The 27,205-nt window shown below is 52.7% G+C and overlaps 1 protein-coding gene across 11 annotated transcripts in view; it reads right to left on the reverse strand.

Annotated features, from left to right (window-relative positions):
* The window catches only part of BCOR (BCL6 corepressor), a 111,085-nt gene that overhangs the window by 19,517 nt on the left and 64,363 nt on the right, over positions 1 to 27,205 (reverse strand). For 4 of the 11 annotated variants that reach the window (XM_016156587.2, XM_016156585.2, XM_016156580.2 and 1 more), the window contains exons 2-4: positions 5,471 to 5,596; positions 4,076 to 4,154; positions 283 to 3,123 (exon numbers count right to left, since the gene is read on the reverse strand). In XM_016156587.2, coding sequence (XP_016012073.2) covers positions 283 to 3,123; positions 4,076 to 4,154; positions 5,471 to 5,556 — 3,006 coding nt within the window. In that variant the 5' untranslated portion in view covers positions 5,557 to 5,596. Of the gene's footprint in view, positions 1 to 282; positions 3,124 to 4,075; positions 4,155 to 5,470; positions 5,597 to 17,598; positions 21,724 to 22,766; positions 22,915 to 24,215; positions 24,989 to 27,205 lie in introns of those variants that run through there. The other 7 variants (XM_016156586.2, XM_016156583.2, XM_016156584.2 and 4 more) reach the window with 5 other exon arrangements.

Consider the following 27,205-nt stretch of genomic DNA (forward strand, 5'->3'; position numbering starts at 1 on the left):
GCAGTCTTTAGATAGCCTTCATAATAATTAAAACTTACATTATCAGCAATCGAATGAAGTTCTCTTAAAATCTACAGAGTAACTTAAAATAATCAGACACGTGAACCTAAGTGCTACCACTCACATCCCCTTACTGGACACATTTCATACATTTAAATTACCATAAGTTCCATTAACCAAATCTGCCCAGTGTCCTGCCCTACTATATTCTCCCAGTCCTCTTTACACATTAAAAAAAACTGACAACTGGTAACATTTCTGAAATTCAGGTGGGGGGCTCACCTGCAATGCCCGCTGCTCCCGGCTGAGCTGACTGGAATCTGCATACAGTTCGGTAGTGACACATTTGAATCTGTCACCCACGTAACCAGCGGAGTTGGCGATTCTCTTTGCCAGCTTAGATGGCTTCGGTTTCAGCAGTTTGCCATCATTTGATTCTGCCTCTTCAGCTCCATCTTTGGTATAGGTGGGGGTGATGTCCACACTTGGTGGGGCACCGCCCACACAAAATGGTTTGGGATCCTCTTGGGTTTTACCAAAAGTTACAGGACCATCGCTCCCCAGAGTTGGCTCCAGGAATGAAGTGGAGACTGGCATCCCCAGGTTCTCTTTGTTGGTTCCTGCTGGAACATTCTCCTTGCTTAGGCTGAAGACTGATTGGCCCGGAGCCTGTTTGAAAGTATAGGCTTCGTGGAAGTCACTGATGCGCCCCAACTCCTCTCTAAGGGTGATGAAATCACGGTGTGGCTGCAGGGCTGGGTCAGTCGAGGGGTTGGTGGGCTCAGAGCTTTGGCCAACACCCTCAGCTGCAAAGCCAGGTTTGGACACGTTTGCATCAGTTTTAGCATCTGGCTCTTCCCGAAGGAGGTCTACATAGACAAGCTTGTCACTTTTGACGACAGTTTTCCCTTGATTCCAGCTGGAGCTCGGCTTTAGGTTCTTGTCGCCAGGGACATCTGGATGTAACTTAGTGTTGCTAGCTTCCAATATCTCAGAAAAGCGGTTCCGGAGGGTTGGGTCCTCATAGCGGGGTCTCTCATGGGACCGGGACCTCCGCTCGGGTTTCTCCTCTTTCGTGATCTCTATGGGAGTGTGAGGTATCAACATGGGATGCACCATGCCCAACCCCAGAGCGTCTTGGTAGGTCACAAACTCTGGCCGGCCCGTGGGCAGCCCGTAGGGCAGTCCAGGCTTGGGGGCAAGGTGCCCAGGAAAGAGACTGCCATTGGGCAATAAAACTGGGTGAGGGTAGACAGGTCCCTTGCCATGTAAGGAGAGAGGACTTATAGCGATGCCCTCAGGTGCTGGGTAAGGGAGGTAACTCCTAGGGTAGGGAATTGGTGGGGATCTGAATGCTTCATTTGGAGAGAGAAATATTGAGCTTGGTGGGAGGCCATTCTCGCTTGCTTTGAAGCTCGGTTCTGGGTTACTGGCTTTGGTGCCCTTGCTGCTGGTGCCACCGCTGTGCTTGGCAGGCGTGGTTGGGGGCTGGCCCACGTGCTGAATGACAGATGGTGTGGTGTCCATGGAGCTCCTGCTGGTCTTGTTGCCATCTGCATTGGCATTTGGGGCTGGCGATGCAGAGGCTGGGCGGCCCGTGCTGGACACTGCCCCTGAAACATTAGTGACCACAGCATCTGTGCCACCCATGCGGGGACACGAAGAGCTCCGCTGCTGTGGTATCGCCCAGTCCAAGGCCTTGTTTTTCAGTGGCATGCCTTTGCCATTGTTTTCTTCGTTGGGACTTGGCCCAGGCACCACCCAGGATGAGGGAGCTGTGCTAATGATTTCAGATCTATAGATAGCACAACCATTTCCTGGAGGAGATAAGGTTTCTTTTGGAATCTCACTTCCGGAGAGCACTAGGCCACTTCCAGCTCTGCTGTGAACCAAAACGGTGGGAGCCATCTTTTTCATGTGCTCAGCTTTGGAAGCATCTACATCCACCACTTTAGAAGACAAGTCCAGTGGCTTATCAGTGACGTCTTTGGTAATCGTCTGCTTCTCCAAGAGAGGAGGTGAACCGCCATCTTTCCTGTCTTGACTCACCGTTTTCCGAGTGTGCCCAGAAAGTGGCTGTGCGCTTTCAGCCCCTTCCGGAGCCTTTGTATACTTGCTGTTGGAGAGCCTGGCCACAGGGAACTCACTGCTAACCGTCATGTATGGCTTTGACAGGGTGATGGAAGGCGAGGTGGAGATCCTGGCATAATGCTTGTGGAATTCGGAGTAGGTGTCTGCAGTGGGCTGAGAGGGAAGGTGGACTCGGGGTGAAGGCCGAGGCGAGGGTGGCAACAAAAGAGCTGTGTCCCCTGGCAGGCCACTGGTGACTGGCTTGGCAGAGGGCACCCTAGGCTGTTTACTGTTCTGGATGTGAGGATAGGTGTGGGAATCAACAGGGTTCCCAGGACTGACGCCCATCTTCCAGGGCAGGCTTTTGTCTGTGCAGTGGACCAGAGGTGGGATGGCTGGGGAGGCCGAAGGAGTTGAGAGCCTCATGGGTGAAGCCAGGGATGACGGGATGTGAGGACTAACGTAGTGAGGTGGCGGCAAGTATAGAAAGCGCTCCCCATTGGTGCAGACTGGAGAATACAGTGGCTGGGCCAAGCTGTAGGACTGCTGAGGTAGCAAGGCCTTATACATGTTCAGTGAATACTTATTTGGCGAGTCAAGGAACGGGTAGATGGCTGGCGTGGCACCCTCCATGTAAGGATTGACCCAGGGCAGCCGCAGGTAACTAGCACCATTGATGTTGAGAGGGCTCTGTTTGTCGCTGGCAGGTCTGTCCAAGCCCAGTGTTTCTGCTGAGGGCACAGCACTTTTTTGTATTCCAGGTGGTGTTTTGTACATAGCACTGAAGCCATTTGGGGGTTTTCCAGAGACAGTGGAGGTTTCTACCGTTTCAGGTGTATTCGGTTTGAACTGTACCTCTGGGTTTCTTTCAGAAGAAAACCCAAGACCACCTAGAGTGCTTGTGGCAGCCTCTCGACCTTTCTCTGAACCCAGTCCACACAAGCTAGAATAGACAATATTGCCTGGGACACGGAGCCCTTCCCGGATCAGGCCAGTGCGGTCCATGCTCAGCGCTGCAAGGCCATCGATCCGATGAGCCGTGGTTGCATCCACCTTTGCAGAAGAACATGGGTGTTACTTAGGACATTCCTTCAAAGCAGCTGAGCCCATCCCAAAGCAAAACTGCAAACTAGCTCAAACTGATACCAGCCTTAACATCTGAGCACAAAGAGTTAAAAAGGAAAGGATTCACAGAGTCTCTGCTTCCCCACTTATCCAAAACGCTTTGCTGCCCACCTTCTCACCTGTTCAACTAATATCCTGAAAGCCTACAAAAACATTGATCCCTTTAGACTTAAGACCTATACATTAATTCAGTTATCTATTAACTCTGGAAAATTCACCTTCTCTGCAAGAATTGTTTGTGGCAACTGAGACACACCAACTTCACTACTATCAACACCACCCTCACAAGGTCCAAAACTCACACTAAGCCTCTCCAGGCCTCTTGGGTTGGAGGCAGAGGCAGTGTTCACTGATGTTTTCCTGGATGTATTTAACATAACAAGAAGCAATCTTCACTGGGACAGGAGGAACAGAGGACTTTAGCTGTCTCATTTCTAAATCAATAAAGAGGCCATGGGTCAAACTGTGGTTGTGTCTTTTGACTTCCTCTCCCTGGTGTCTAAAGAAGGTTCTGTTTCATATTTTACTGGCAAGGTAAACCCTAAGGATCTACTTGGAGGCTGGAAATTTATCCAGCTGGGAGCATTTGTGTGGCATGTAGCTTAGCGAAGAAAAGGCAGCATATATCCCACCAGTCACTAGGGGACACAGACATAAATGGCAAGCATGTCCAAAGGAGTACTTGGCCAAGGACCCAAGGTGGGAAGAGCTTAGGTGAGGGCCTAGTCCAGCAGCAGACAGAAGCTTTCTACTCAGCTCATCCCTGAAACACCCCTGCCCCGCCCTGAAAAGTTCTTTAATGGTATGCAAATTAATGCACGATTGATTACAGATCACTGAGATTCAGATAGCACATCAACAGAAGCCATTAATCTCTTACCACGTTGTGGTTCAAGGGATTTTCTTCCCTTAGTTCCAGTCTGGCCTTTGAAGTGTCACCATCATTTACGGGAATTTTCCTATTTAAAAGGACACACCAACTTCATGAAAGCGTTCTTCACTTAATCTATCTTTCATAGATTACCCCCCAAACAGACCAGTTTCTAATAACTCCATTCTCCCAACTGCCCTTAAAAAAAATTCTTTCCCAATGAAAGTTGTTGCCAAATGGAGACTCAATTGGACTGAGAAAAACAAAGGCAGGCCAATAGGGATGTGAAATCACAAATACGACCCCAAGTTGGGTAAGCCAGAAATTAGGCACAACCATTCTTCTAGTATAATCTTTTCTCCAGAGAAAAGTAGGCCAAGTAGGCCAATCTGGGCTCTGCTGTCCTAGGCGACCCTTGTAATCTCTACCTGAGGACACACATTAAGCAATACAATGACCAAAGACCACAGTGGGGGACATAAAACTGGACTCCAGTGGCTGGCCACATCATCCACTTCTGTCACCCACAAGGGTAGACTTTTAAAACTTTCCTCCAAAGTTAGGTACTATGTCCTCTGTAACTGGTTTCCATGGTGATAACAAAGCCATATTTGACTGCCTTTATCAAAATGATGGGGGATATATACTAATATCATACAAACGTCAGTCGTTCCAGGCTCCAGAGGAAGCTGCACACCTGTGCCAGGCTGCTGCTGCTGCCCTGGGACTTGTTATCAGAGAGCATCGATAAAGAAAGCGTCTGGTGCCAACTTCTGAATGCCCAGGATAAAATCGCTGACAAGCAGCAGAAGAAAGTTTCATCATTACCCCAGAAAGCAGCTTAAATCATCTACTGCTCAGCTGCCTCTACTCCACACTCTAAAATTACTGATTAAGAAGCATAACAGACCTGTCAGGTGACTGAAACCAGGAGTCATTGGCCTCGGTGAATGAGCGGCAGAGGACACTGAGAAACCCTGAGTTTAAATGAAGTGAAGGGTGGCCAGCTCCCCAGTTATTACTGAGCAAACTATTTGTTTTAAAAGCACATCGAATGCTGATCCACCTGGGCCCACACTCCTGACATTTAGAGTTAAAGCAGCATATAGACTGGGATTAATTCTCCTTCATAAATATGAAATAATAAATTAAGGACGAAAGTGCACTGAAAGGCCGCTTTAGGGGCTAATCTTTTAAAGGGCGGCAATGCTTCGCTGAGCCAGGTTGCCTGTTAAAACTGTAAATCAAGGGCTGCCAGCAAAGCAGGAGATCGTTCTCCTCCACCCTTTTTGGGCCCACTCTGGCTGTGAGAAGGTGAGGGGGGCCTTGGCTCTGCTCAGGGGCAGGTGGGGAAGAGAGACACTTGCGCTCTCCCCAGGGCCTCTGCCAGACAGGCACATTCACCTGTCTTCGTTGATCCCACACATGCGGACCCTCTCGCTGTTCATCCAGCTGTGAACGTTCCCATACAGGGGGGTTGCTGAAAGCATGTCGTCTTCTTGGATGGCAGCTTTTCTTCAAGCGTCTAGTCTGTTAAAAAAAAAAATCCCAGGAGGTTAAATAAAGAGCCAAGCAGGAAACGAGAGAAGCCCTTTTTCTAGGCAATTCATACAGAACACAGACTCAGGAAAGCAGATTGTGCTCGATGTTGTACAGATGGCCAGGAGTGAAGGCACACACCTGACCCAAAGGTCAGGTGAAAGGAGAGGGTTAAAGCGCCACCCTCCCACACACACATACCATCCAAGGTACAGCCCCCCCCCCCCACCCACTTGCCAGCCTCTTTTCCTCTTTCCTAGCATTTAGAGAACCACACTTGGAAAGAACAATGCTGGATTCCAGGGAGCCACACACTGATTCTTCGGGCTGAAAGGATCAGGGTGGGTGGAAGGCACAGTAGTCAGGGGTGGCCCATACCACCATGCATTTCCAGGGCTGTGGTGTGTGCAACTTACAGCTCGAGGGTTAAAAAGAGTTGGTGGACTGGTGAGCAGCCCCACCTCAGCCCTAGATTAGATTAAGCACTGAACTCAGTGGTTTGGCCTGGGAGGTGCAAAGGGAGGTGGCTGAGTAATTCAATGATGCCTGCTCGCTGGGGACAAGAAATCATTAGCGAGTGGGGAAGTCTTAGCGGTCCAGTCTGCTGGGCTGCCAGCCGTTGGCATGCTGAGTGGCCAAAAGCCACCCATTTTCCACCTACATGGAGGTAGGTGGAAAGCAGAGAAGGGGAGATCACCTCTCCCCTCCACACACAATTTCTTACCTTCTCTGCCCACCACCCCCACCCCACGTCACATTCTAGTTTGCCGCATGAGTGAAGGGTCAGGACAAGCTGCATTTTATTAACAGGATTATCACGGCGCGTGATTTATCCTCGTGCAGGATTTTAATTGCTCTTTGGAGGTTGAGCCGTTTCTTTTGACTGCGCTTCAGCCCATATCCTGCTGTTAAATGCTGGGTTAATAAGTAGGGGAGCCTTTAATGCCTGGGACCGATGGCCCTGGGCAATTCCCTGCTCACAATCACATCATCAGCTCCCTTGTCCCACTGGCCACTGCATCTTTATCCCGACCCAAATCAAAGTGTGAAATCATTGGTGTGCAGATCATCAGGGGAACTTTTCTTTCTCCTCCTCCCTCACACACCCACCCACACAGTTTCCGAAAGCCCAAATGTTCCCTAAGTCAACACATTTCCTTTGTTAGCAGGAAAAAATATGCAAATGCTCGTTTTTTACACTTTAGCACACAAGCAGACTGCCAGGTCTGCCTGGGTTGGAGGCACCGGGTCCAGGAACTCCTTTTACTAGAGTCTTGGAGGGTGGGGGTGGAGGAGCACCTGAGAGACCTGAATCCAAAAGCCAGACTGTCCTTGGGCATTTCTTTGTCCTAACTAGGCCTTTTGTCCACCAGCATCCCCCATTGGCCCCTATACATAGAACACCGTCTATTAATCAAGAGCCACATATACAGACACGCCACGCACAGTCAGAGCTCAACAATAAAGCTAGGGGAACAGGAAAGATGAGGCAGACATCTGCAGAGTGTGACAGGCCTTGTGGGATTCTGAAGGAGCTATTTCTCTAGGAAGCATCTTTCTTCAGATAGACTGGGGTGTTTCCACTGCGAGAGCCATGTGTCCCAAAAAGACAGACTTGGGTGCTGAGGAAGGTTCTGTGGGGGCTTGTGGGCTTTTCTTCCATCTTCCAAATATACAAAAATCAAGTTGGGAGGAACGGCACCATTGGTGCTGGGCTGATCACAAGGCACATTCAACAAAGTGTCTCCTCCCTAACCCCTGCCGCCCATCCTAACAAAAGGAAGATATTCTGGGTGGCCTAATGTAGAAGGTGGAGCAACATTCCTTCAAGTATCCTGGTCACTGGCTGCAGCAGTGGGACTGCACATGCCATCTCCTAGTTGTATGTCATGATGAAATGCAAAAATTACACAAGGAACAAAAGGGTCACTCAATCCAATGCTTAAGAAAAGGATGAGGTTAGAAGAATGTATGCCTATGAAACCTCAATTTTCCGGAGTCCCCAGTCTTCAAAACTGGCCTCCTCTTAAACAAGCCACTCCGTACACATCTCCTTTAGTTGCCACTTTGTGACAAGGATCTCTGAGCATCTGACTGAGGAAATAGGAAGGGTGCTGCCTCAATTATCATACTGAGCCCCCTTCCTTTGATAGGGCTAGGGCAGCCTGGAGTTGACAGAAAGGTAAATGTAGTTTAGAGACATCTGGAATCACTGGGTACTTTCAAAGCTTCTCCCCTTCTCCAGGGTTTGTCCTGTGGGGTTTTCAATATTAATGCTGCACAGATAAATGACACTGGACATCAGAATGAAGTGTTCCCACATGCACAGGGTCAGATGGAGTGTTGAGGCCTAGAGCACGATTCAGTGTCATCTGTGTGTGTGTGTTTGGAAAGAATGGGGGATGGGCAGGTTTGAACATGAAGAAACAAAAGGCGGGGTACATTGTTGGATCCTCTTGACTACACACACGCATATGCACGTGCGTGCACACACACACTTATAATCTTTAGCTGCCCCATGAACTTTTTGTGAACTGTTTAAAAGTGGAGGTCTGTTGAACAAACAGCGGCGCCACTGCCAGCCATAATTTCATTGCAACAAGCTAAAGACTTTTAACTCTTCACATCCCTGGTCAAAGATAGAGCTGAGTGGAAAGGGCCAATGAGCAATGGTCCTGCCTGGTACAAGGCCCTTCTCTAAGGCAGCAAACAAGAGCAGCCTAAATCCCCAGCGGGAACATCTTTAGCAAAGGCCATACTGTGTACACCCCACCATTACTGAAGAAAGGGGACTCATCTCCTCTCTCTCTCTGAGATGTATTACTAAAGAAACAGTACAAAAGAGACTGAGAAACAGACATCCAGTGATGCTTATCCCACTTAACTTCTAGAAGCAGCTGTTAAAATAGTTGGGCCCTTTTTTGTTTTTTGGGTTTTTTTTTTTTGGTTTTATTTTTCACCTCTAAGGGGAAGTGCTTCAAAACTGGCTTTGCTGACCCTTGGCCATGGTACATGGTAGACAGGACAATGATATATTTGGATGACAAACAGGGCAAGCACTTTGCTGCTATATATAAAGAGGCTCATTTGCACTTATTTCTCAACGCTCCCCCCACTTCTTCCACAGGCAGGCTATGCTTCTAGAAGTGCCAAGATGTGTGAAGTCACTCATGAAAAGCACTTTACAAGCACCAACCTGTTTGCAGACTGTGAGCTGCGAAACTACACCTTGGCTCTAGGGTTTAACCCTTTTTTCCAGTTGTAGAGAGAAGGGGGCAAAGATGTGGGATACAGATGAAGAGGGAAGATGGCTGAGAAGAGGTCAGACAGGGAGACTGAAGAGTGACTGGTTTCTAAAGAACAGATGGGAATTGTAGTGGCTGCCTGCTGAAATACCAGCTCCGGGGAGAGATCTGGCTCAAAAAACAGACACACACCAAGGGGTCTCCAACTCCCAGTTTGGAGGTAACTGAAAGCACAGGAGAGCTTGAGTCTCCCTCAGCAGACGTGGGCAGTCATCTGCTCTTGAAGCCAATAGCTATGATTTGTATCTGAGCTTGGCCTGGACACTGGAGAGAAGGGCCTGATTGGCAGAAAGAGGTCAGAGGGAGTAAGATTAGGAGCTGTCATCCCAACCTTGGCATCCCTGAGAAGGGGTACTTCTGCTTCTGTGAAAAGACATGAGGGGGCACATGGGCCCCAAGCAGCACCCACCACCACCATTTCAATTATTCCTGCCATGAGAACACCATTACGGATTGAAGAAAAGGAGGGAATGTTTTTTTTCCTTAAAGGTGAGTTACACTGGCAGACAACAAAGAGCAAGTTGAAAAGGAAGGAGCAGTGACTCTGAAAAGCCGGTATGAGTGAAGGGAGGGGAGGGGAGGCAGCACCAGGCTACTACTACTGGCACCCTTCCTTTCTCTCCACCTCTGCTCTTCCTGGCACCAGGCCACTTTCCACTGTGCCTCCGCCCTTGAGGTGCTGATCGGTTAGTCTGCACATCACACTTGTCAAGTGGCACTAACAAAATGAAAAGCATCACCACCAAACCATCCCAACTCCCACACTGTACACCAGCCCTAATGGTGCACTATCCTTGGGTCTCCATCACTAGGTTCCCCTTGCCCCAATCAAACAGTTATCTAGTTAGTGACCAAGAAGGCTTGGACAGGTTTGCAGGAACTTATGGCTAAGATGGCCAAGAAGGCATCAGGGATCGCAGCTAGTGTGCAGTGGGCTGGGGATCTTCTTTGGAGAAGCACCCCCCCACTCTCCCCCGCCCTCCGCTGCATGGTTGGTTATCTAAAGAACACGTAAGAATATGGCCACCATAGCCTCCCAGCTCTAACCCTCATGCACAGTGTGTTTCTGGGCAGGTGGCCGAACCTCTTCAACCTTGGTCCCCTTATCTGTAAATATTTGGCACCATGTTTTCCAGAGGATTAAACTGCACTATGGACTTGAGTTTTGCCTGGCAATAGCTGATACAGGCCATGTTTGACCCCATTAAACAGCATCTGACTCCACTAAACATACTGTGTAACAAACCCCAGAATCACTGCATAGTTTCTTTGTGGCAATGGGAAGGTTGAGGCAGGGACACAGAGGGGGGGCCAGGCCAGGGAGGGGTGACCTTCGGCAGAGTTGTGTGGAGCCCTTCCTGGGGCCGCTTGAAGTGCAGACTGAGTCACGCACAGCGCACAGCAGCACTTCCCTACTGGTGTCAAAGAAGAGGGTGAGGGGGTGAAGAAGTTATTTTAGGATGGGGGAGACTGTGTGGGGGTGGGAAATGAGAAGAAAAAGCTCTCCGGATATGCAGTTGGGGCGGGTCCTCCTGAACTGCTTGTGAGTAGCGTAACAGCAGGGAGTGGGGGACCCCAAGGCTGCCTCCCCAGGTCAGGTCAGGGCCACAGGCTTCCAGGGGTGTGGCTGAGGGAAGTTGGTCCTCCCCCACTCCATGGATGTTGGAGGGGAGGGTGTTTGGAGGAGTCATCCAGTCAGCCCAGGCCCAGTTTCTTGGCATGCTCCAAGCCATGGCCATTGCCTCTAGGGGCATCCCCACCCACACCTCAAGTTTTGCATTAGTAACAGACTGAGCTGCTGGGGTAAGGGGGTTGTTAGGGAGAGAGAGGGGAAGGAGAGAGGAGCACAAAGCGGGGGGGGGGGGGGCTGAACAGAGACTCATGGGTCCTGACCTTTTTGAGCAACCAGAACCTTCCCTGCCTCCTCCCAGGGCGTCTGAGTCAGAGCAGAGAGCCGCTCCAATCGTTCAGGAGTGAACTTGGCCCTTGGTGGCCTCCGCGGTGAGAGCAGGAGGGGCGCACCCCCCCCCCCCTTGCTCAGCCTGGAGCGTGATCGGTCGGCAACAAAGGGATTTTCTCTCCCACCACACACACCAGGGCTGGCGGCTCTGGGCTCGCCCGCCAGCCTGCCCGCCCCTCCTCCACTCCTCTGAGGAGGTCCCCAGGCACCCCCCTGGCCTTCCAGAAACCCCTGCAATCCCCTGACCCAGGTTAACCCATCGGGTTCCCTTGTGCTCCTCTGTGATCCTCCTTCCCAAGCCCCCGCCATACCTCCTGTCCCCGCCATTGAATCTGACAAAAAGCAACTTTGGCTGGGCACACGGAGAAGGCAGGGTGTACTGCTGGCAAAGCCCACCTGGGGAATGGGCACTGAGACCCTTCTGGGCCATCATCCTGGGCTCCCTTCCGACCAGACTGGAGTGTTGTTCCCCGTGGACACCCCTTGCCCCCCGCACAATGATGCAAGCCAAGTGTAGCCAATTGTAAAGAGGGAGTGAGGGCACCAGCAAGGATGACAGCAGAGTTACTGCCCGACCTGAGCTGGCCCTCTCCCCCCCACCTCTCAAACACACACACACACCCTGCCCCCACCCCTCCGCCAAGCCATGGCCCCAGGTCACCTCAGGGACAAACATCGGACATTTCCCCTCCCCCCACCACCCATCCAGGCCACTACAGCGGCTTTTTGTTCCTTTCACTTTCTTTCATGGTTATGCCACACGCGACCACGTGTGTATGCAAGAAGGGGACCCATTAGAAAGCTGGTGTCCCTCCCCAACAGGAGGAGACCCAGGGCAGGAAACCTAGGTTGGATACAGTTAATTGCCCTCACTCTTCTACCCCCTACCCCAAAACCTCACACCCCCTTCTGTCTAGTCTCTATAGACCTGGGTTCCCACTGGCGTCTACACAACCTGGGGGCAAATCCAGAATGAATGATCCACACAACTGGGTTGGTGGGGGGAATGTCAATTCACTGTAGTTTCCACCAGGGCTTTGCAGGAATAAAACACACTTAATCCCTCCCCCCTAACACACAAAGGAACAAGCGATACCATAAGGCTATTAACAACAGCTATCATTAGTACACAGAAAGCACAAAGGAACTTTTTACGAATAAAAGGTGCATAAAACATAGGGTCCTGTGGTCTGCACCCACATTCCTTACTGATTGTGTGCTGCCTGGGGGTCTTGGGAAGGCTGGGGAGGAGAGTCAGAGGAGGAGGGGGTGCCCACTTTCTTTACAAGGAACAATGGGAACCCCAGGTCTGCTATCAGTCTTGGAACTCAGAACACCCCAAACAAAGCTGTGGAACAAGTGCAGCATAGATGTGGGCCCATGAATTTTTTTGGCTGTTCAGAGCTTAATTACTCCTCCTTGATCCGCGGGACTAGACACGACACCGCCAAGGTTAAAATGCCCCGAACAGCGCCGAGCAGATGTGAGCGAGCTGGCAGACGCGCAAATGAGGCCTGCCTTGGAGCACGATAACAAGTGACTAATACATTGCATATCGTTGAAAGAAAATTATTTTTCTCTAATTTGCATTTGCTTGGGGGAAAAAAAAGCCAACCAGAGTCCCTCCTCACAAGCATGAAGTCTAATCCTGGAAATACAGCCCGGCTGCTTTAAGAGAGCTGGAAGGAGGGAAAGACTGCCAGTGTTTTGGCGTTGCAGGCTTGTTTATCTTTCCGCCTTTCCTCCAAGGCGAAACTCGTTTTGCAAGCAACATTCCTACAGAAAATGGCACACGTCATAAAAAGAGACCAATTTATAGAACTGGCACCGAAGTTCATGTATCACTCCAGAAGCATCTCCCAGCTCCCCACTAGGGAACCCAACTAGATGTAGAAGTCCACATTAAAACTCAGAGAGAGGAGACCTGGTGGTGGTGGGGGGCAGGGATTTGATTTGCAGACATCCTGTATGCTGTACACCCAGATACCAAGCAAAGTCACACAGAAAAGAGCAGGATATAGAATTAAGTCAGCTCTAAATGACCCTCCTCCAAACCCTACGGGCCAGGGCTGTGAAGGTTTCCACCTTGGGATGGGGTGTGTGGGTGGGGGGGGGGTGATTTTTATACCCAGTTACCCCAGGACAGCCCAGAGGCAGGCGCACCTTCCTGGCCATCCAAGCATTTTTTGGACTGGCCCAGTGAGTGTCTGCTGCCATGAACAGCTCTCCCTCTCGCCCTGGTGCCTCCCTGCAGTGCCTGGCAGGGGACCAGGAACTCATAGAGGGTTTGTGGCTGTGGGCCTCTAGATGATTAAGTCACAGAGTGGGGTGGCACTGTGGGCAGACCTTAGGACTGCATCTCTGTGTCCTACAGCTGAAGGCAAATACACTCTGGAAAATAGGCAGGCTAAGAAAAAAAGGTTAAGGGATGTGGGTAATCAGAATCCAACTTACATCCCTTCCACCCAAATATACCACCCTTTGGATCTGGAACCTACACACGCGTGTTTCCAATCCAGGAAACAGTACCGAGCATAGACCACACAGCGCTAGCCTGTCTCCCTAACTTGTCGAATAACGGAGCCATTTCAGAGAGGAACAACGGCCTTCAGAGCCTCTGTAATTTCCAGAAAGCTTTCAGTTAATAACACATTCTTTCCAACAAGATTGCTTAGTTAGGGCTGAATGTTATCTCCCCAAATCTTAAAAATCTGGTCATAATCAGATGAGGATCCAGGTCCATAGTTCCTGGCCAAACCTCTCCAGACTGGCACTCATGACCCTGTGAGCCTTTCTCCCTCACCTGTACCTAACAAGTTTCCTAAAGCACAACACACATACCACCGTGTACCTCCATGCCAATCCTGGGAGTCAGGAGTATGTTAGGGGTGGGAGGCTGGAAGGGGGGAGGTCTGCTGCTGAGCTTTCTCTGTCTGAGGACACACTCTGGCCAGAAAGCGGAGGCCACCTCTGCAGCTCTCAGCAGGCCTGCATAGTGTGCGCTTTGTGTAAGTGCTGAGGAGGCGCGAGGAGGCGCAGCGCTGCTCGTGCACCAACAGCTGTCACATTATTTGCACTGGCTGTAAACAGCCTTCACATTCCCCCCTTACCACATAGTTAAAGCTAGACTAACAATCCACAGTTCGAGATCAAACCAACAACAGCAGCATTGTGTCTGCCTCTGCAGCCTTCGCACCAAACCCAGCAGCTGGCAGGTTTCTCTGAAACAAGGGACCCCCCTCTTCCCCCACCCCTCCAGGCTCCAGCCAGGGCTAGCCAAGGCAGCAAGCGTTTGTCGCTGCTGATTGTCAAAGCAAAAGAGCACAGCCATTTCACCAAGGTTTCCATGTGGTTTATCAGCTAGCTCCCAGAGTTTTCTCCTCCTGGTGGCTTGGGGAAGCACCCCTCCCCCAGTTCCTCAGCTGGGAATAAAGGTTATTCAGACTCCCAGGGTCGGTTTGGTTTCCATGCTCAGCAAAGCGTGGGCTCTCCTGCCATGTCGCATTGGCCAGGCAGCTCTGGGTTTTCTGCAGCCCCTTGTGTTTCGGAAATAGTCCATCTCCCTCAATACTCACTGGCTGCCCCACTGATCAAAATGTCTCCTTTATGATTTTTGGTTAAGTCGAACATTTTCATAATCGTCATTATTAGCACAAATTACACGCCTAATCGGTCCTTAAATAGATTTTAATTAAATAATCATACAAGGCTCATTTTATGACTTAAGAAAGGCATTACTTTTCGTTATAAACTTTCCACCAGGATATAGAATAATGAAAGCAGACAAATACTTGAAAATCACCAAAAAATGGTGAGCAGAGTATCATGAAACAGACCAGATTTCACCTTCTGGAAACCAAGCAGAGACCAGACATATCACATCTATACAACTTTCCTCCCGGGAAGGGAGAGAAGATGTCTTCCTCCAAAGTCTTACTTTTGTCTTCTCTTTGGGGCCAGCAGAAACCAACCCCAAATGCTACTTTTCCTTCCCCATCTGAAGAAAATTCTCTAGGTAGGAGTCTCTCTTAGAGACCACTCCTCCTACCGCCAGCAGTTTTCCACCCCTTAGTCTGCTGAGAGTCATGGTGCAAAGCAGGCAGGCTGTGCTTGTTAAATGCTGTGTAAAATGCTGTTAATAAAATAATAAATACAAAGGGTGGAGGCTGCTGGTTCCATGGGTGTTTTGACTGGCAATGCCTTGGCACTTGTCATGTGTTTATGGGAGGGCAGACAACTGGAGGATTTACAGAGTTTGGACATTTCTGTACTTCATTTATTCTTTACTAAATGACCTGGCCTAGAGCTATTTCAAGTTTGCATTTGTACAGAACTGTTAAATGCCTAAGAGTTTCTCCAATTAAGCCAAGTTTTACACCCAAAGCTGGGACATACAAACTCTCAGACTCACCTCATTCCACCCTCAGCCACTATAGCTCTAGAAAACAAACAGACCCTCAACAACAACCCCGTCTCACTCTCCCCACCTTCACCTCCCTCTAGGGGCACCTAGGGCAAAGGTTAAGGTGTCTTCAGATGACAGGCAAGGCCATGGCTACACAGGTGAAAGCGTCGCAGTTAGGCATGTCCCGGCCATACCCTACCTCTAAAATAGTGAGCTAAGATGGGAGGGTGGGGGACTGCTGGCCTGGTAAAACCCACTGTTCACGAAACAATGTCAGCAAAGGCTGGAAGGCATTCTTTAGAGGGGGACCAGGGATTCGTGCCTACTGAAGCTCTTTCAACACAAAGGCTTTTAGGGGAAGAAAGGAAGGGTTGGGGGAGGAGGAGAAAAAGGGAGGGCTCCTGTTTCAGAGCGGGCATCCCCTGAGAGTCAAGAACCAAGTGTAGCTTCAATCAAACACTGACTTCCCCTCTGGGAGTCGAGTAGGAAACCTGATCACAGTAGCTTACTACCGGCCTGGATCCATACAGGTCTGGTTTTCTTCTCATGCTAGTAATTTTTTAAAATATATATCGATATAAAAGAAGCAATCCCTGGCAGACTTTATTGAAAACCACACTGAGCCCTCACAACATCCGGACTTAATCCCTATCAAACAAACCACAGCACCTCTGGCCTCAACAGCAGGCTACCCCCTCACCTCTTCCAACCAGGTCTCTCCCCTTCAGCCACTGCTGTTCCCTCCCCCGAAAGAATGACGAGAAGACTCGCTTTTAAAGAGCACCTAGATACATGTTCTGGAATCAATTCTTAACTATATAATGATCCCACTTAGGGGGTAAAAAATCCAAGTCCTTTCATATGGAACCCTTTAAAATGAAGAATGCAAAGAACTGTGACAAAGAGAAAAAGGAACCCATGGAGGTGGACCCAGAGAAATATCCTTGGAGATACTCTGGGGGGAACATAACCTATATGTCCCCAGACTTTGGCCTCAAGTCTCAAGGGGTCTCAAAAGGTTGTCAGGGGCAGAGGGTACTGGAGGAGAAACCTATAGGAACATGATCAGTCATTTGAATCAGTCACTAATCCTTGGGGCCTACTATGTGCCAAGTATTCTTCTTTGATCCTAAGGTGGATAATTATTCCCAGTCTTACAAATGAAGAAACTTATGGAGGCTCAGAGGCCATAAATAACTTGCCCCCAAGGTCACGCAGCTAGTAAAAATGGGCCACGGTCAAACCCAGTCCTGGAGTTGCGGAGAGGAGCCTATTATTGGTCTAATTGTGTCATTCAAAATCCCCAAGAAGTTCGGAAGACTTCTTTGGGTCCTGTCGTTCAAGTCCAGGGTAAAAGGATAGCCTTTAACACCTAGTCCATAAGGAGTCTGGAACCCAGCTGCTTCTACATCCAGTCGTCTCAGTGCATTTGAAGTCTATCTTAGTGCATCTGAAATCTTTCGCAGCCCCCTCCCCCCATTCTCTACATCTCCCTACGCTGGAATACCCTGGTGTGAGGCCAGGGCTCCAACAAGGCTCCACTTTCTCTTCCTCCAGGAGCCAATAGGCAGGGGTAGTAGGTGGGTCCCTACTTTCAGGTCTCTGCAAGAAGCACTGACTCCTGGAACTAGAATTAGGCTTGCCACCCTAGTTTTGCCACATAAAGCAATAAATCAAATTATCTAGACAGAGTAAAAGCCTTTTGTAAAGAGTGTCTACACCTATCATTCCTAGGGTTTTAATGAAAAATTTCAGGTACCCAAGTATAGTGGGGGAGGGAATTAACATGGAAGTGGCTTGCAAGATGTCAGGCCTTACTGGACTGCTGCCCCCCCCCCAACAAAAACCTATCCTTTCTCCAACTCCTCGTCCCAGAAACACGGGGTCGGTGCCTAACATATCCTCCCTGATGCACCTCTAGTTTCCAGGTCTGCCCCAGACTTTCAGAAGCTCGGGAAACTACCCACACCCTACGGCTGTTTCTAGGTATCTAGCTGGGCTCAGTGGAGATAGGAAACGGCAGGGGCACCGACTGGTTGGTTGCTCCTCCAGAGGACAAGGCTCCAGATGTGCAAAATGGCTCCAAGAACGACTGGGTGGGCAGGGGCCTGGGCGCAGCGGGGAGGATCAAGGTGGCGGCGCCGGGTCCTCGACACGCTACTAGCCAAACACGCCCCCGCGGTTCGGCCTCCCCTGGCTCCCAGCCAGTGGCTCGCTCTCGCTCTTTTTTAAACTTTCCGACCTCCGAGATCGAGGCAGGGTTTCCAATCCCTCCCCGCCCTCCAGTTCTGTGAAGGGCCCAACCTCAGGGAAGGCGACGCACCTCCGGCACCTCCAGAATGCGGTCCGGGCAGACGTCCCCTCCCCCACTTGGGCCACCTGGCACGGGCGGCTTCTCCAAGGGATCGGCGTCCAGCTGACTCAGGGACTGCTGCGTCCTGGGAGGAACTCCGCAGCCTCCAATAGTCCCCGAGCCTGCCCGTGGCACGTTTGCAGTGCGCTCCACACTCGCGCGCTCCCTGAAGGAGCTTATACTCCAGGAGGGAGGAAGAAGAGTGAATGAGGCAGAAAAGGTTACGTGCGGCTTTTTAAAAAAAATTTAACTCGTCAGATATAAAAATTCTGGGTGTCCCTAGCATGAATGCAAGCGCTTGGGTAGAACAATAGAAATGGGGGTGCCAGAAATATTGCAGGAAGACCTCTATAACCCTCTCTTCCTTCTTGCAGTTACTGTTAGCATTAAAAGACCCCAGTGCCTTCAATGCAACAGTGCCTGTTTATAACTTTTTCCCTCTGGGTCCCCACACCCTAAACAAGTTCCCTCCTATTATGGAACCACAAGGGCAAACATTACTCCCTAATATGTGACCGCCTGAAACTCTGGGCCTCTCACCTGCTCTGCCCCTGACACCCTGACCTGACTCACCACCCTCCCCCAGTAGTTCCTCTGGTTTGCACCTAGACAATAAATTTAGTTTAATTTAGCTTCCGGTCTTTAATTTTAGCAGGTCTCCTTTTTGCATGCAAATCAATATGGCAATTACCATCTAAAAGCTCGCCCAGCCCTGGGTCAATGTAAATTGATCATTGTCCGCCTTCCACAAAATAACACCGGGAGTCTGTGGTGCATAATGAGATTATACTGGAAACTGTCTTTTAGATCACAAATTATATTTTATGCTGTCAGGATCTTCTCCTAGCGGACTTCCCCGCTAGTCTAATCACAGGGATCCGAGCCCGGGAGTGCTGAGGGGTGCTGTTGGCTGTGACGATATGGCTCTAAAAATTAACCAAGTGAGGACCCCCATTTCGGAGACTCTCCATGGGGGACAGGAGGACATGAGCTTTGCCCTGGGAATGGGGGCCTTCTACAGAAATACCTTGGAAAAGCATCGTTCACTAAGTCAGACCTCCCCTTCCTGAGGAATACCCTAGGGATAAACAGCAAAAGCCGCCAGGCCAGGAGGGGGGTCGGTGGACGTCCTGGGCCAAGTGCTGGCGACGAAGGCAGCTTGGCCCCGCAGAAGGCTGTTGCGACCCAGGCCCCAGAAGCACAGCCGACTTTGCACACAGATGAAATCCTGCCAGCCATACGCACCTGCAAAGCAGTAAGGGCAGCCAAGGCCAGCCTCAGCCTCCCCTCCGGGAACCGGGTGAGGCCCCGCCACACCTGAACCATGTGAGCTGGAGCCTGAGGCCTCCAAGCTAGAAGGTTCTCCACTCCACTCCCCACGTTCCCACCCCTGCACTGCTCTCCATTCCCGCTGTGGCCCTCAGGGCACGGGTGTGACCCTGGACCCTGGGGCCTAACAAAGGGCCAACTGAGCTCCTTACTGCCTCTGGCTGGCAGGGAGGGGTGGGGACTAAGTACCCCACCCAGCAGGCCAAGCTGGGTCAGACAGGCCAGAGCCCTCGAGGAAACCATCAAGGTGGTATTGATTGCTAGGGCTGCGGGGCGCTCCTGACAACTGTCCTGGCTGTCCGGAGGTTTCGGTCGCACTGAGGCCTATGAGGCTCCCGCCCAGCCGCTGGCCCAGCCCTGCTCCATCGGACCCAGCGCGGGCTCCACCCAAGTGTGGTCTTCCCAATAAAAGCTGGAATTCTCGGCTGGGCTCAGACAAAGAGGGACCGCAGCAAATCGACGCCGCGGGCAAATCAAACCCTAGCCTAGTTTACACGAGCGTCTGGGGTCACAGAGGCGCCTGCTAATCTACCCTATGCAGGCTGTCCCCGCATGGTCTCGTCCAAAAGAAAATGAAAGCATACCTCCCCCTTTATTCCTCCCAGAGGCCGAACTTCACACTTATTTCAGTTGTCTTTATCAGTCCACTAGGCCCTGTGCCACCTTAGCAAACAGTTGAGTGCAACATCCATCCATCCCTCCTGACCCAAAGTGGAAAGCTACTCCTCTTTTTCCTCTACCCTCCATCCACTCAAGGTCAAGAACTCAAAATCTTAGAAATCCTACTTGCACAACACATACCCTCTCTCTCCGCTCTAGGTGGGGAAAAAACTATAACCAGAAGTAATCTTAGTAATTGAGGGCCATCCACCCTTAGCTAGGCCACTTTGTCTTCAGTTCCCTTCTAGCCAAAGAAGCATTATTTCCTTGTGAATGAGGGTGTGAAAGTGGTGGTGTGACCCACACTTCCCTGCCCAAGTCTTCCTCAGCCACTGAGTATTTGTCATTCAGTCTGTGTATCTAAGCATGGATATATGCATATGAATGCTTTTCGTGTTTCCAAGTGACCCTCTTCACACCTTTAAATGGGCTTTTGTCTCTGGAACACAGTTACAGAAATTCTGCCCTAGTTTCCAGCTCAACAAAGTCTGGGATTTTTCTCTTAGAATATCACTATAGGTCTCCTCTATATTTGCAAATCCATGTTTACATTTCTCTTGGCCAGTTCTCTATCTCTTGTTATCTCTTGTTCCTTGTGGGCATCAGAGCCCAAGTGTCTTGATTTGTCTCAGCACATGTCATCCAGGCGCACATCTTAATCTGAACATTCCTGTCTAACACATACACCTCCCTACTACTTACGTTCTTGCATTGCCTATAATGTGACTCATTTTCAAGCCAGACCAATAAGAGTTCATAGCTTAAATGTAACTAGAAGATGTAGACCACAAACCCTAAAAGAGAGAGGAGGGAAAAGGAGACAGGAGTACTACTAATGATTTATTTATACATCCAGCAATTTCACCCTCTGGAAAGAACTAGACCAATGCCTGCAGTTATAAGGAATTTTTAGGCCAATTCAATACTGACCCCACGTATGTGAATACAAATTATTGATCTTGTACACATCACCGTCCAACTCATGTTTGGAGGCAGTCTCTCAGCACATATCTGATTCTAACTCCCCACAAGTTCACGGTTAAAAGTGCATCTATACAAACTCAAGGACCTCTTTGCTCTCTCCAATGCATACCTGTATACAGTAGCCTAGCATTTCAGGCTGGGTTTTTCGGCCTGCAGCAATCTCCATCAGAGGCCTCACAAGACTACAGCTCTCAGCAGATTTCCCCTTACTAGATCTCTCTGGGAACACTGAGGTCTACATATGTATCTCCCAAACTCAGTTCCTTTAAATAAGGGTGCCCAGTGTGTTCTCACCTCCCCCACTGAGAAGTATCGGGTCAAATTGGGTCAAACTAAATCATCTAGCAGCTGCGTTGGGTTTGTTGTGGGTTTGTCGAAGAATGGAGCCCAATACACCAGGATGTGAGCATGCAGAGGAGAAAGGAAAATCCTAGGCCCAGACTCCCGCTTCCCCCCAAGAATTTCTGCTAGGCTCTTTGAGCACCCCACATAACACTCCCCACCGCCTTTAAAGAGTTAAGCGAAACCCTCGCAGCCTTCTCTCCACCCTGCTCGCTGGGCCCGCAGGCTGGCTCGCTCACTCGCTGCTCACGGGAGTCTGCAGCCGCCTCCGCCGCCCGCCCCCCCTCTTTTCCCGTCCTTCAGCCGGGGAGGGAGCCTGCATGCCTGTCTAGACCGATCTATCACAGGCACACCAATAACACCCGCGAGAGCACGGAGACCCTGCCCAGGTCCCTCTGCCCGCACAGTTCCCGGCGGACAAAACCTGGGAAGCGTGACCGCGCCTGCAGGATGGAGGGGGGAGTTAAAGGGCGAGGGGTGCAGCGAGCGCATCGCAGGTCCTCCCCGGCCCTGGCCCCCCAAGCTCCCGCCAGCTTGGCTGCCGGGGCACAGTCACAGCTCTGCGCGCTGGGCAGTCCTATTTTTATCTTGTCTAATCCTAAACTGGGCGGGGAGCACAGGCGTCGTGCTTAGAGAACAAGAGATAGGCGAGGGAGGCGGGGTGGAGCAGCCAGGCTGCAACGCGAGCGGGAGCGAGTTAAAGACACAGTCGAGGCGACCGAGAGCAGGAAGAAAGAGCGGGCTGCGCGGGCCTCGCCGCGCCGCACGCAACGCGCCACCCGGAGAAGTTACACTAGCCTCCCTGCAGCCCCTCACTGCCCCGCCCTCCCCACTTCCCAGCGGCGCTCTCCGCAGCCGGAGCCGCGGGGCCCCGGCCTGTGTGGGAGGCAGAGGCCTGGCCAGCCCTGCAAAGAGCTGGAGAGAATCGCTAATGAGCTGTGCGGCCCATTGATCCGGAGAACACTTCCTAATTAACTCTCAGTCACCTACTGGTGACAGCGCCTCAAAGGACAGCGCTAGGGCCTTCCGAGCCCCAGCCCCGATCTGCCCGCCGAGCTCCTGGCGCCCGAACCCCGCGCGCTCCCCTAACAACCCCAGGCAATCCCGGTGAGCAGTGGCGTATACCCACACACGCAAGGCCAGCCTCGAATTAAACCTGGACGGCATATTAAGCACCGCCACCTCCCTCCCCCTTCCTCCACGCGGTGAAATCATGCCCAAAATAAACACGAGAACCAACACTGTAAAACCCAGACCAGATAAATCGGGAGTGGAGTGGGAAGGGTTGAGAAGCAAACATATTCTCAAAGTGTCCACGTACAGAAGCCTCCAAGGCCGACAATTAAATGCCTTCCACACAAGCAATTCCGTTGGCAAAACCGAATCCAGCACCTCGTAAGGATTGATTTCGGCTCGCCGTGTACGTTTCCAGTACCACAGTAAGTGTCAGATGGCTAGAAATACCCAAGTCACTCTTCGTTCACCACCCACCACCTTCTGGGGTGGGCCATTTCCTCCATATTTTTACTCCCAGGCCATTTTAAGGGTCTTTCTCCAAACCTTAGAACCTAAAACCACTAGCCTTCTCTGAAAAAAAGAAGAAAAAAAGGAAGAAAAAAGAAAAGAGAAAAACCCACCTAAAACCTTGAGCTATCTAGTCTAGACACAGGGAGGCTGTGCGAATACCTATTCGAAGCGCGCTGGTTTCTTTTTAAGGTTTGTTTTTAAATACACATAACCCTCCCCCTTCCTTCGCTCTTCTATTCCCCCAACCCCCACCCTTCAGACGCCAGCGGCGCGCGCCCTCGCGCGCGGGCACTCACGGCCTCTAACTGGAGATCTCGGACTTTCTGGAAAAGATTCATTAACAGCAAATTAAACCTGGCTTGGCTTCGGCCTACACGCGGTCAGACTCCGCCGTCTCGGGCACCCGGGGACGTTCGCACCCGAGAGCGGCAGCAGCGGGAAGCCCGCTAGGACCACGCGTGCCTCGAACCGCCCGGCTCCGCGCACGGCGCCCCAGGGCTTGCTTGGTAAACAGCAGGCGCACGTCGCCGCCGCTCAGAGCCCCCGAGTTGGCGGAGGCTCTGCAGCACAGCCGCTCGCCTGCTCAGAGCGCGGGCCCCGCGGCGCGGCGGCGCCTCGCCCTCCCCGCTGCGGCCGAGGATCACGCCGGGTGCTCAAGTTCCTCTTCGTTCTTCGCCTCTGCACCTCACGCCCTCTGAGAGGGACCAACTTCCTCCGGCCGCAGACTCGCACACGCCCAAAAGGGCTTCCCACCAGACTCCGCGCTGCCCAGCGGAGGGCTCAGGTCTCGCAATCTCCCCCCGCCACTACCACCCCGCCCTCCCTTTCCGCCGCCGCCCCCGCACAGACTACCCCCACTACAGGGGTCTCAGAACTTAAAACCTACCCCGCAGTGGCTGGGAAAGGAGGGGAGGGGGGCAAGAATTGCGGTTTTACAAGAACATTTACAAAACAAAGCGTCTGACCTGGCGGGAGGACGGACGGGCCGAGACTGAACCCCACGCTCTGGTCGGTTTCCTAGTAGTTTTTTTTTTAATCCACGTGATTTGTGCTTTAGGGCAAGCCAAGAAAAAACCCGGGACTCCCCTCCCGAGTTGTGCGGCGGCGGCGGCGGCGGCAGGTCGAGCTCGGCTCGGCCCTGGCGTCCGCCACACACCCTGGCGCACGCACACACCGCGTTCCACTAGGAGGAACGAGCGGCCCCCGGAGAGGCGAGACGAGGCGGCGACGGCTGGGGGTTTTTACAGTTCTTTCCCAAGTCGAAAAAGAAAGCAGACGGGAACCCGCCGCCCTCCCCTTCCTGCTCGCGAGCTAACGCCGAGCCGAGCTTCCCAGCTCCCAGCCCAGCTCCCCCCCCTCCCGCGCCCGACTCGCTGCGCTCAGCGGCGACCGCGCTCCCGAGCACGCAGGCACACAGGCTGCAAACTTCCACTAGCTGAACTCCCAGCTCTCCTCCCGCTCCCCCCCCCGCCAGAGGCGGCAGCCCCCCCCACCGCTGCACCCCTCCCAGGTGCCCACGCGGGGCCGCTTAGCTTGGCTGCATTTTTAATAACTTAGAGCTAAGAAATAAAAACGAAAGCGAATACAGGAGTCAAAGGGAAGCGCGAGGCGAAAGCTTCGTGGGGTGCGCAAGAGTCGCAGGAGCAGCCCGCGGTGGGTGGGGGCTCCGAGGGAGGGGGCTGATTACAGCCCGCGGCGCGTCCGCCCGCTGGTCCTCGCCAGGGAAAGGTGTTTCGGGCACTGACCTGAAATCCTTGGCCGGAGAGTAAGGAGGAAACCGGCGATCCAGCGCTTTGAAGTTTTCCTCCAGTGCAGGGTTGAGGCGGCGAGGAGCCAGGGGCGGCTGAGTGGGTGGGGAGAGGTGTGCGGGGTGGGAGGAAATTGGGGTGGCGACGGTAGTGAGAGGAGATGGAGCCGGGCCGGGGAAGCGCGGCGAGCAGCAAAGTTTGCCGTCCCCGGCTGCCCGCAGCCCGCTCGCGGCGCCGCGCTCGCTCGCCTCACTCGCCGTCTGCTGCTAGTCGGCTGCCCTCGGGGTCGGCCCCGCAGAGGGGTGGGCTCTGGGCCGGGTGGGGGCGGGGCGGGGCGGGCTCAAAGCCTCGGGGCAGGTGGCGACAGCCCTGAGCGATCCTCCGGGCTCCCGCGACTAAGCCGGGCTCGGCAGGGCTCAGCAGCTCTCGCGCCGCCGCTGCTGCCGCCCGCGCTCGGGCAGGAGCCCCAGCGCCATGTTGACGGATTGCCGCGAGCGCTCGCTCGGGCTGGGTGTGTGTGTGTGTGTCTGTGTGTGTGAGTGTGTTGGCCAAGTCGTCTCAGCACGGCGACAGCGCGGCTTGGGCTCCCCGCCCGGCGGCTCTCGGGCTCCCCCTCCACCGCCCGCTTCGCTCCTGGTCTTGGTCGTGATCTGGGCTTCGGCGCGTCTCCCCCGCAGCCGCGGAGCTCGGCAGGCGTTCAGCGAGCAGCGTAGCTCTGCCTCACCTTGCCGCTGGGAGCCCGGGCTCCGTCTGCCGCCGCTCACCGCGATCCCAACGCGTCCCCCCTCTTCGGTTCCCTCCTCTTCCTCCTCCCCCTCCCTCCGCCCGCCCTTTCTCCCTCCCTCCCTCCCTCCCTCCCAGCAGCCGCCTCCCCTCCCCCCGCAGGCGCAGCGCTCGGGCGACAGCCGCCCGCCCGCCGCCGCCTCCAGCTCTCGCAAGTTTGAGCTCCCCCAGCCTCCGCTCACCCTCCGCTGCGGTACCTCGGCAGTGGGCTTTCGGAGGGATGATTCCACAGGAAAGGTTACCCGAGGTGCCCCAGTCGTCACCGATTCCCGGCCCGGCGTGTTTCGCTTCTCGGGGTCCGAACCCCAGACCACTTGGGTGGCGCACCCCTCGCCCTCTCCTCCCCCACTCGGGCCGAGTTGGCTGCGCACACCCGGCCCCGGCGCGCGTCCTGGGCGAGCCCCAGACCGACTCCGGTGGCGGCGGCAGCGAGCGCGGCCCGCAGATCCCGAGCCCAGGGGATGGGGGGCGGCGGGGGCGGCTCTCCCAGCCGCGCGCCGAGACTCCCCTCGCTACCCAGAAGGCCAGTGGAGGACCGCAATTACCATAAAGCGCCTCGCACTTCGGACTGCCAAAGCTGTCAAATCCCAGCAGCAGCCGCCGCTGCCTCTTGCCACCAGCGCTGCGCTCTCCCGGCCACGCGTCCCTTTCGAGACCAAGCAGAGCCTGGCGAGTGCACACTGGCGCCTACCCACTGCCTGGAGTGCCCCTACCTCCCCGAGGAGCCCTTTCCCATTTCGGTGTCAAGAGCTACCTGAAAACACCGCCCTAGGCACCGGTGGCCGTTCTGCCTGAACTACGCGCCCGAGTTCTCCGGACGTTTCAATTGTGTAGGAATTGTTTGGAGAGGCAGGGGGTGTAGGAGGCAGCCTTTGGGGCATAAGGAGGCGGAGGTGGAGGGGTGGGGACTTAAGGGAGCGGAGATCCGCCAGAATGTCTGCCGGTTCTCGGGCATTTCACTGTCTGCACCTCAGATGGCTGGAGGATCTGTCCTGGCCCCTCACCTCCTCTCTAGGAGATTATCTCCCGCGTTTTATTTTCCTTGGCAGGGAGCAACTTTTGGCTTATACCGTTCTCCCCATAAATTTCCACTCGGTAACGTCGTGCTGATCGTACACCCCGCGCCCGCAGCAGTTAATTCAATTGACACGTATTGAGCTTCTCCAGCGCACCCGGCGCGGCGCTGGGCGCGAGGGGAGGGCGGGGGCAGGCGGGAGGGGGAAGCGGAGAGGCGAGGTTCCGGCCTCCCCGGAGCGCAGAGCCTCTGGGGCGAGCCGAGAAGCCCCAGTTCGTGAAGCTGGCGGGAAGGGGTGGGAGTGGGGGAAGGGTGTTCCGGCCTAACCGCACCCAGACCGAGGGCCCGGACGTCCCAGCAAAAGGTGACCCCACTTGGCTGCTCGGTAGACTCTTTATGCTGGCGGTGGAGAGTCTCTTTCTAAGGGACAAGATGGTGCAGGCTCGATGAGAACATCAATCCGAAATGGAGGTGGCTTGTAAATCCACACGGAAAGTTTTAAAATATCCTGGAGTGTCTCCATGCCAAAAATAATCAAAAGCATCTCAAGTTGATTACTAAGTCAAGGTCAAGGCCAAAATCAGCTCTAGCTAGCAGATACCTTTTAAAAATTAGACTTAATACTGACTGTGGGACTGGTTTTAGGTGCGATTTTATTTATTCTGTTTTAGTTCTCAGCACATAGTTATAAAAACAGCCCCTTTCAAAGCAGAAGTGAAACATCTCTACCGTTTGAAACCCGAAACTTCGGGCAGAATTAAATCTTCATGCTCCGGAGCTGCTTATATGCTCCGGGATGCAAAAAGACAGGCAGGCAAGTGTCCCTCACAAACAGTGCCCAGCCCTACTGGGCCACCACTACTTTCAGGACTCACGCCTGCCTGCATGATGGAATGTACATGATTTTCTTCCCATCTTTCTGGAGGTGGATGTCTCTGAAAGCTAACCCACACATTTTTTTAATCTCCGGTAACAAGCAGAAAGACACCTGGACTATTATGCTGTAAAGCTATTTTTTATAAAGACATTTTAGGGCCAGACATTAAAAGTTATTAGACTGAACGCATGCGAGTTACAGACACAGCTGGAGAAAAAGCCTCTGGTTGTGTGTTGTAGCAACATTTCTTTTTGAAGCGACTCCATTTATTCAAAACAAATCTAAAATAACCGGGAAGGCTGAAGTTGGCTA

The sequence above is a fragment of the Rousettus aegyptiacus genome, unplaced genomic scaffold (assembly GCF_014176215.1).
Source record: "Rousettus aegyptiacus isolate mRouAeg1 unplaced genomic scaffold, mRouAeg1.p scaffold_m13_p_9, whole genome shotgun sequence".
Classification (NCBI taxonomy): Eukaryota; Metazoa; Chordata; class Mammalia; order Chiroptera; family Pteropodidae; genus Rousettus; species Rousettus aegyptiacus.